This window comes from Gavialis gangeticus, unplaced genomic scaffold (genome assembly GCF_001723915.1).
Source record: "Gavialis gangeticus isolate Ggan-Ray unplaced genomic scaffold, GavGan_comp1, whole genome shotgun sequence".
Taxonomy (NCBI): Eukaryota; Metazoa; Chordata; order Crocodylia; family Gavialidae; genus Gavialis; species Gavialis gangeticus.
In genome coordinates this window covers 126,124,149-126,134,631 of record NW_017729025.1, presented here as the reverse complement: position 1 = coordinate 126,134,631, position 10,483 = coordinate 126,124,149, and the positions used below count along the sequence as shown (strand labels likewise).

General features: G+C 39.4%; 1 protein-coding gene across 4 annotated transcripts in view; it reads left to right on the top strand.

The window, feature by feature from the left end:
- The window catches only part of WT1 (Wilms tumor 1), a 65,879-nt gene extending 58,189 nt beyond the window's left edge, over positions 1-7,690 (top strand). Inside the window, exons 8-10 of one of the 4 annotated variants that reach the window (XR_002097756.1) lie at positions 1,448-1,531; positions 3,388-3,612; positions 6,964-7,042. Coding sequence is in view for 2 of the 4 variants with exons in the window: in XM_019519522.1 (XP_019375067.1) it covers positions 1,448-1,540; positions 6,964-7,085 (215 nt within the window). In the remaining 2 variants the exon portion in view is untranslated. Of the gene's footprint in view, positions 1-1,447; positions 1,541-3,387; positions 3,613-6,963 lie in introns of all 4 variants that reach the window. The other 3 variants (XR_002097755.1, XM_019519523.1, XM_019519522.1) reach the window with 3 other exon arrangements.
- Positions 7,691-10,483: the final 2,793 nt, after the last annotated feature.

Sequence of the window (10,483 nt, the reverse complement as noted above, 5' to 3'; positions counted from 1 at the left end):
TCTACTGGACTATTTTCAATTTGTCTACATCCTTTCTGTAGTGGGGGGCCCACAACTGGACACCCTGATGTGATCTCACCAGTGCTGAATAGAATGGAATAATTACTTTGCTCAGTCTGCTTGCTGTGCTTCTGCTAATGCATCCCAGCATGCCGTTAGCCTTCTTGGCAACAAGGGCACACTGTAGGCTCATACTCAGCTTACTGTCCACTGTAACCTGCAGGTCCCAGTTGGTCCCTAGCCTGTACCAGTGCATGGATTTGTTCCGTCTTAAGTGCAGAACTTTGCAATTGTCCTTATTGAAGCTTATGAGATTTCTTCTGGTCCAATCCTTTAATTTGTTGAGGTCTCTCTGAGTCCTAGCCCTACCTTCCAGTATATCTACCACTCTCCAAATACTATCCATGTTCTTCATAAGAAATCCACCTAAGGGTTTGTCCTATCTAACGAATGCTACTTGACCCTTAAGAGGAAATGGTGAAAGTTCTGTGAACTTGACCTGCTTGAACCTGAGATTATAGGACTGTCTTGGGTTCAAACATGAAAGCAAGCAATGAAAGCAAGTTTCCTGAAAAAAAATTCTTTGGGTTCTGCAAACTGTTAATCAACATGAACAATGATTGGGTTTTTCTGTGATGTGGAAGGACATTTTAAAAACTTACCTATTTGGCTTCACTTCTTTTTTTTTTTTAAATAAACTTTTGATAGTTGCTTGGTAGGTCTCTAAATTGAGCAAAACCTTAGGTGCTATGTATATTGTTTAATAAAACTTGTCAAGTGGATTAAAGAAACCTAAACCTCTGTTTTTACTGTAGTGAGTCCAAATACATAAAAATTTAGGTAGAACACAAATCCAGGAATGCTATTATACATGCGCTGTCATGCACAGTAGCCTACTTTACTAATATGCATTAAAGCGTCAGGTAAAAAACCATGTGATTCTGATAATGCATAGTAAAATAGGTTACTGCTCATTAAGTATCACTTAAAAAACATGTGCATTTGTTACTGTGCATGAGGGCAGCCTAACATGCATTTATTTAGTAGTTCACATTGAAGGTACTAAATTTAATGTGTTATTAGGAAAAGTGCTTTAATGCACATGTAGACATGCCCAAAGAGTACCAAATCACAAGAACCAAAATTCTGTCTAGCAGACCTCTCCTTCTTTCTTGGTAAGTTACTACTTGCTTCAACTATGTGCAGTGCAGGCATTTTCTACCCGAAAGTGTTACAGGTAATTGGTCTAAGTGGAAGATAAGGTATGAAAGTTTAAGTTTTGTGGCAGCCTGATTAATGACCTTTGAGATGTGTAGGCATGTAGCTGGGAAGAAGCAGTTACTATTAAAAAAAATTCCAGTGTTTTGCAAATTCATAAATAACTGATCTCCCCCACCCCTTCTCAAAGGTGTTGGCATATGGGAATAGACTTATTTTATCTGTTTAGGTGTGAAACCCTTCCAGTGTAAAACCTGTCAGAGAAAGTTCTCTAGGTCTGATCATCTGAAGACTCACACCAGGACTCATACAGGTAAAACAAGTGCGTAAACTTTTCTTCACATTTATATTTCATTATTTACTTAAGCTAAGTCAATTTTACTATAATTAAAATGTTGAGACATTGTCTTTTAACTATCTGTGAAATTTTCAAAAACACATGACTTAGACATACCACTGAAGTGATTTAGGAGCCTACATTACATTCACTTTGAGATTTGGGCTCTTAAATCTCAGAAGTCATATTTCAAAATGATACATAGGCTCTTTAGTGCATATCTGTACCGTGCCAGGCAGCTCCATGTCTGCTACATGCAGCATTGTTACTGGGAATGTGACTATGCTGCTTCGGTTCAGGAGAAACCACACATGGAACAGCAGAGCATGTTTTAGCACAGCTCTAGGTGGCAGAGGAAGTGAGAAGTAGAGACATGGCCTGAGTCATTAAGGTCTTTAAGAATTTCACCACTTGTTACTCCATATTTTAGGAAACATTGACTTGGCAAAATATATTTTGCTAGCCTTTGTGCAAAATACTTTTGTGGGTCTAGTCCACAAGTATCTAGATTGTGTGAACTACTGGCACTACAGTCATTGATTACAAAGGTGCCTTTTTGTACTAGCCTGAGCAGAGGGGTAGAGTCTAAATTATCCTCTGGCACCTCCAGGTTTGTGTTAAGGCCTAATGTGAAGCAGCCTGGTAATGCTTACACTGTGCTGTTTATATTGTCATCTGTCCTTAAGATGAAGAGGGGACCTCAGTGGTTATCTGGTTCAATCCTCTGCACAAATCCAGGAATGCTACTCATAAGAGGCACCTAAAATTTGCACACACAAAACAAAATACTTGCCAAAAGTGTCAAAGAACTTATTAAGAAATATAACGGTGAGATTAATGTATACTAGGTCTGTGCAAAGCTTCAGTTGCTAATTCAATTCAGTGGAGATTTGGCCCTATTTGGTGGCCGAATCTCCGAATCCAAATCGAATCAGGAGACTCTTTAATCTCTACGAATCTAATCAGAACCCTCCAAATTGATTTGGAGAGTTTTGTAACGATTTGGCGATTTGGACACAGACACAGCTTTAAATGTTTTTTCTGCGTACCTCAAGGTACCAGGCAGCTCATGAATGCTGCAGTGGTGGGGTGGATGGGGCATCCTACAGGAGCACAGGGGGTCCCCAGCATACTCAGCAGCAGACCCGGAAGTAGACCAGAAGCACTTGCGGGTGTGCCGGGGAGCGTGCGGGGGGCCCCCTCTGGAATTCAGAACATTTTGCAAAAAATAGTTACCCCTTTAGAGTTCAATATTATTAGATACCTTAGTCCTACTCATAGTAGGATATCTTTTTAATCTTTCTCCATGTTGCTATAAGGGCATTTAATTAGTTGTATTCTCCTAGCCAAGATGATGACGATGATGTTTTCTTGTCCCTATTGCAAGATATGTGTATTTAAGACTTAAAAAAAATAGATACAAATTTACAGTAAGCAGAAAGATTCACCTGCAGAATACTGGCACTTTCCAGGTGCCATTCACATAGATTCTTAAGATACTGAAGTTTTTAATATCCATTGTCTGCAAATGGTAAAGGGTATAGTTGTAACCTGGGGTATACATACAGTCACAGGCCAGACTGGGCCTGAAATCAGGGATGGCTGTACTATGAAAGAAGGCCATTCTTTACTCAAGGTAACTAACAGTGATAATAGTCTATTGAAGATAAAGCAGGTTGTGATTTCTATAAGTCAAGGCAAGCTCTGATATCTCTTAATCTTTAACTTGATCTGCTAAGCCACGTGAAAACTACAGCTTCCTTGCCCCCATTAGGATTTTACCTCATGTTAGCTAACCCTGGTTCACAAGTCATCTTCTTTTTCTACTGCAGATAAAGCTGCAAGCTCTGGGCTGTACCTGGTTCAAGTGACTACATTACAGTCAAAGGTTGACTAGAGCCTGCATTGACATACCTGGGCTAGCTTTAAACTGGCTGCACAAGTTCCAGTAGCAATGCAGCCTTGGCAGAATAAGGCTCAGTGCATGCTCACCACCTGAGTATATATACCTGTGTTTCTGGGCAGGTTTTGGAGCCCATACTGAACTTCATGTTGCTGTTGGTATCTGAACTACTTAGTTTAAAGTTAGAGTTTTAACTGCAATGTTACCATACCCTGAGGATCATGTGACTTAGGCACCGGCCAGGATGGGAGGAGGGGAAGGGTAGTTTTTAACATCCCACAGGCCCAGGTTGCCCTGTGGCAATGACTTCACTGCCAACAAAAATGAAGTGTTTTATAGCTAGAAAATTAGCTCAAGATAGCTAGCTTGTTGTAAAAATCTCGGTGGAGGTGAAGCATCTATAGGATGACAATATTTCCTGAGTCTCAAAATGGGGTACTCTATTGTACATGAGCTTTCTAGCATGCTTATCTGTCTCTGAGCTCTGGTCTCAGGTAAGCATACCAGAGAGAGTGTGGGTGACCTGAGAGCAGGGGAGAGGTATGGGACATTAAAGAGTAGAAGAAAGTGGAGGCATAGAGCATGGTGGGATGCAGGAGGACCAGCTACGTTTCTGACTAGCAACACTGAGATAAAAAATTACAGTGCCCTCCTTCCGTGAAGACTTTACAGTGGGATAGCTAACTTGAGGTAACTGCTTACTGAAAAAAAGAATACCATACACCTTTCTGGCAGGGAAGACATATTCTGTGACATCTGCACTAGAGAGTAAGGGTTTGGGCTTTTAATCCCCTGCATGAGATATGGGTCACACTAGGGCTGTTAGTCTTTCTCCAAAGTGGTCAAACAGGCAAAGTGCATTGATACTGTCTTCATGGTATTTGGGCAACTTACCTACTGTAAAGAGAAAGTAACTTGCACCCAATATAGCACAGTTGCTACTCCATGTATCAAGCAGAAAACCAGATTTGTTTTAGGTGCAGCACAACTCCCTGGTGCCTTAATTTGGGGATAGCAGCAAACTCACAATTTCACCTATAATGGGCAGTTTACATCAATCAGTATTACTGAAAAGAGACAGCATAAACCCACTCCTAAAATTTTATGATTTCTCAGCATTATCCCAGACTTTTTTATCTACTTGTAAAATAATCAGAGCTTTAAAATCATTTAGTTAAGACAACAAGACTGTTTTTAAAATACCTTTATGTATCTCTTTATTGCTCAACATTTTGCAAAAAATAATTCCATGAAAACAAAGTCCCAACTCCCCTGAGCTTGGATATAACAGTTGTGCAATGAGATTACCACAATGTGTGGCAGAGCAGGTGAGCAATATAGGGGAGATAGTGATAGTTTGAAAAGTTCATTCCAACCCTGTTGTGTATTGAACGTGGACCTGGAACCAGCACACATGAATCCAGGCTCCAGATTAAACCCTGTTTAAAAAAAATAAAATGAATACAAAATCTACATTAAAAGTCTCAGGATACAAATCTAGAAGAAAAACCAAGGACGTTTATACATGTGGTCTGGGCGGCAGCGGAGGGGAGGGGTGATTTAATTAGAGCAGCTCCAAAAGCCCCTCTAATTAAAGCACCAGGACATTCAAACAGTCTGAACCTGAATTGATTCAATCTTTGCAGGTTAGTTTAACCTGGCTAGGTTAAATCACCTTTTTAACTGCATAGACATCCCAGACATGCAGGCACATGCCTGCAGTGGCTCAGGCTAGAAGCTAGGGGGCACTAGAGCAGCCCTCTCTTCCCTTGCTGAAGCACTGAAGGGTGGGGAATGTGGCCAGGTCCAGGCAGGACACTTTGCTTAGCTCAGTAGGGAATTGATAACAGTGTTTCTCACCCCCTAACTCAGTGTTTCTCACCCCATTAAGAAAACAACATAGGGACATTACCAGCTACCTGTCGATTTTACCTGTTGATTCAGCACAGACTGTAGCCAGGATGTGGTCTGCTAGCTAATACACAGACACCTGTCTGCAAGGCAGAGGGGAGGGGGGAATTCCTGCTTAGCAGGGAGTGGTGAGGGGGAGGGGGAGAGCAAACAGCTCTTCTTAAACAGCTTTTCTAAGGAAGAACATTAAGCTACCTGTTGATTAGCTTCAAAAAGCCTGTCTGCCTTAGTCATCTCCCACAACATGGACTGTAGCCAGCATGTGGTCTGCTAGCTAATTCTGAGGTTTCTGCATAAGGCAGAGCGGAGGGGGGAATAATTCATGCTTAGCAGGGAGAAGCCAGGCAAATGCTGTTGTGCCTGCAAGTCTCTGCTGTGCTGCAGGCAGGGAGCAGAGGGGAGGGGTGAGCCGTGCTGTGGAGCAGAGAGCACCACCCAGCCCACAGAGCATGCCAGGATACTAGGGATGTTTGGTTTACCTTAAATCAGAAAGGGGTCTGGGACAGACATTGCATAAACCAGTTTGAGCCAAATCAGTTAAATGTGACACTATATTCATCCAGATTTATCTCAAACCAGTTTCAGCCATTTTCAACTGATTTATGTGACTGAACATCTGTTCTGTTACAGATTTAATCTAGTTTCTGATTACTTAAACCGGTTTATGTGTAATGTCTGTCCCTAGTCCTGGACTGTCACATGTATCAGCATCCCCATGCTGAAAAATGGCAGTAGGGGCGCTTTAACTAAAGCTTATTCAATGAACTTTAGTTAAAGCTCCCCTGCTGCCATTTTCAGTGTGGGGAGGCTGGAGTCTGCTGGGGCGTAGGAATTACCACCCTCCAGCAGACTCGATTAATTGAGTCTGCTCTGATAGGCTGTAATTATAGCGTATCAGAGCAGCCTCAATGTACATGTATAGGTGCCCCAAGTGTCAGAGTCTGTTCTAACATACGCTGTGTTCTGAGCCGGTGAGGACATTCCACCTTATGCCCCTCAGTTGCCAGAAGCACAGTCTGTTCCAGCACTTACATTCTGGGACACATCTAAATATTGACAAATGTGCAAAAAGATCATTTTTTTCTATTTATGCTCTGTTTGTTTTTTATTACTAATCTAGTCTGGGGAATGTTAGAAAATAATGAACATCTTGGGGCTCCAAAACTCCCCATTTTCCCCTAAGTGGAACATGTAAGATCCATTTAACTTGAACAACAATTGAATTTTTTTTGCTTTGGCTCACCAAGCATGAGACAAAGCTCTATAGACTTATTGATTTCCAGTGGCACTGGAATGGATTATTCCAGTGGGCAATGGATTAAGGCCTACATAACCACTGGTGTGTAAAGTGACTAAGGGCATATCTACAGTGCAGCCAGAGGTCTGACTGAAGTTTGTGTGGACATAGCTAAACTAGTTTTAAACTGGGGGACTTTAGCAGTGATAGCACCCAGAGAGAGCTCAGTTGCAAATGCTACATTCAGGAATTATAGAAGGGGTTGTAATTTTTAAGAAATCTAGAAGTAAAGGAAATATGTCGTTGTACTTCAGTCCATATCTGTGCTAGTATAATTATGGGTTGTTTTATTAACAGGTGAAAAACCATTCAGCTGTCGATGGCCCAGCTGTCAAAAAAAATTTGCCAGATCTGATGAATTAGTTCGTCATCACAACATGCACCAGAGGAACATGACTAAACTGCAGTTGGCCCTTTAGACAGTTCAAACAAATGAATAAATAAATGGGACTTTACGAACTACTGCAGAGTTTTCAATCATCCTTGATCACATCTCTAGGAAAGCTACAGCTATCTTCATTACACATTTGAGACAAGTTAGCTAAACCGTAGGATTCTGTTCAGTTTTCTGACCTATGGATTTTTAAAAACGTCCTATTCAATAATGTTAAGTGGTTTTAATTTGTAACTTTGTTATGGAATTACCAAAACTGTTACAGTTTAAATATTAATATAAACTATTGTTACTTTTGTATTTTTTTCCCTCCAAAAAGTTCTGTTTTTATTTTTACTTGAACATTTCAGGTGCAAAGTACTGTGCCTTTTTTCAGTAATACTGTGTGTTGGGTATGTCAAAGACAAGCTTTGTGCTTGCTGCATTCGTACATACGCTGAGGTTTCTAAATATTAATACAACTATGTACAACCCCCCAAAAACAAACAAATAAAAAACCAAACAAGAAGAAAAAGAAGAAGACACAAATGAGGAAAAATACCTGAGACATTTTAAATAAACTTTATACTTGTGCTGTCTAAAGGCAGGCTTTTAAGAGGTAAACTCTACTTTGACTTTCACAATCAACTTTAAAAAAAAAATATGTTTCTAGCGCAGCTAATGCCAGATTAACCTGTACCTTTCTGTACAGAAAAATGAGAATCTTACAATTAAGTTAACTTGCTTTTAACTTTGTCATTGACCCTCAGAAACTGTATTATCTGTGTCAAATACCCTTTTTGTACTGGTTTAAATTTATTCCACCATGAGAAGCAAAGATCTCCTTCCATACAAGACTAATTCAATCATTGTAGACATTTGGGATTTGTTTACAATGTAAAGCCACACTGGTTATGTGGCTAGCAAGCTGTATAAACTTAAAACCGAACTTTAAATGGGGCTGGTCCAGGATCTCCATTAACAGATTACTCTTAAGATAAGTAACTTAAAAAGACTCTTTGTCAAGTATATGTGAAAAAAGACATTATTAGTGTGAGGAAATATATTGTTTCAGGGTTTTGGGAGGAGGGGTTTATTATTTACTATTAATTGCTTGAAATTGTGTGTATATATATATATATATATATAAATATATATATATCTGATAATGTATTGCTCCTTAGACATCTACATTAGAAAGTGTATAAATATTAGATGCATCACTGTTCTGATGTTGTTGCTGTTACAAACCATTGATAACACTAAGAATGTAACCTGCATTTTTCACTGAGCTTTCAATTAAAGCCCATTCAAAGAGAAACAAATGAGAATCCAGCAGATGTCTTGTTTCATGGCTGGTATTACATTTCAAATGCCTTGTCCAATAGTATCCAGGGGTTTCTGTATATAAAGGTACCACCAGCACTGATGACCACTAGTTAACCTGTCCAGGTCTTGACCACAATTTATCCACCTCACTGGGGAATTGTACTGACAACAGAAAACAGTGTCATGTTTCATATTGTGTTATAAACCAGTTGCTTCAAGCTTTTTCTTTTACCAGACTGTAAAGTTTTCACTCACAACTTGTAAGTTATAACTAAATGAAATACTTCTGTAAGAAAAAATGCTAAAAAAGGAAATACCAGCTTTCTACAGAATGACACAGTAATAGTGAACATGGAGACATTTTAGATTAAGAGGCCATAGCTTGGATACCAAGTAAAACTTGATTTACAGCTGGGGTGGACTAAGTCAGCTCAGCAGGTTGAGAAGTACTCATTCTATTCTAGATGGTGAAGTGTGAAAAGGAAGATAAAAAAACCTTCTGGTTTTGGTCATCCTGCTTGATTTATATTTTGTAAATAAATATGGCCTGATTTGCAATCCTCAGACTCAGATTGTGACCTTTTAACATTTTTGTATCTCTTCAAGGAAAAATAGATGATATATCTTGCCAGATGATTGTTCTCTAATGTACTGCAACACAGCAAAACTCTTTGCTATGATGAGTTAATGTTTCTTTCTCAAACTGCAGCTGCATCCTCAAGAAAACTCAACAGTTAATTCTTCAAGTTCTCTTTTTCGCATGGGTATTGCATCATTGTTAATTACAGTTGGGGTACTGTGACTCATTTGTATCAGTCAGCTTTATCTTTTGCTGCCAAAAGACAGCATCTCTCTGGAGAAGCTCATAACAAGTGTGGCAAACATCAAATATTTGGAGTGAATGGTGTACATAAAACTCCGCAGAATTAAAAAATAAAACACCTCCACTCCTTGTCTTCCCAAATAATTCAGCTCTAGTAGGATTGCCCTCTGATTCACTCAGAAATGTTCTAGGACTACAACACAGCCTGTTTTCCATTGTGCACCCAAAATAGAGGTCTGCCAGATGTGTTTATACTATAAGCCAGAACATCCAACCTTTAGTTTTGCCTGCAACAGTCAAACATAAATAAAACTATCTCTTTTGAAATATAACCAGAACTACAGTATAAGATGGCCCAGACTTTCATTGCCCTGAAAACCACTAAGTTCACAGTTTTGCTCTTGTAGGACATCGTAAGCCAAAAAATAATAAATGGTTACACAACTATAGTGGCAAAAAAATGAAGACCAAGTTCATGTTTGTCTGAATATCTGTCACTTTTTTGCCACTTTTATGATGAAAGAACCTCTTAGTATAGAAATTCATGAAGATTACTCCATCCCTGCAGCATTCAGACTACAATGAGTATAGTTTTATTGTGGTTTTTAAGTCTAGTATTCTCTGGTTGGTTCTTCCTGTCTTTTCCTTTCACTTCTTTTTTTTCAAAAGGTGATATCAGAAATGGAATATAGCTTTTGTTGAGGTGTTTTACTAATTGGATTGGACAGATGCAGTCCACAGCCACGGTCTCTTTCAGCATGTAGTACCTTATCGTGATAGGAGAAACTGGTTGGTGGGCTTATGTTCCTTGGGCCAAACCTCAATAAGATAGATGATGGGGCCCTCATGCTGTTATATTTTACACATTTTGCATTAAGTTTCTGGAAAATGTTCAGTGCTATGATTGATTGATCAAATCTTGTATGTCACTACCTTGTGCTCTTAATCTGAAAACAGTGAATGACACCAACCTGACCATTTTTAGTGTGTCTTTCTGTTCCATAGCTCCAGTAGGTTTTAGGATAGAAGGACCATTGTACTGAGAAAGCCTGTCTGGAGTGTTTTCACACTTTTGCTGCCTTTTCACTTGTAAAACATAGGTTTGGAAAGGTCATCAAAGGTCATGTGGTCCAACCCCTTCTAGGAAAGCCACTCCCAAACTCCTAACATGTTCACAAAGAAGAGTAAAGAACCTGATTCCATTAATTTTTTATCTTGCTGGCTAAGTTTTAGGTATGATTTGCATCAATTTTTTTCTGAAAAGAAGGTAAATGTGTTGTTTTTGGCCTGTT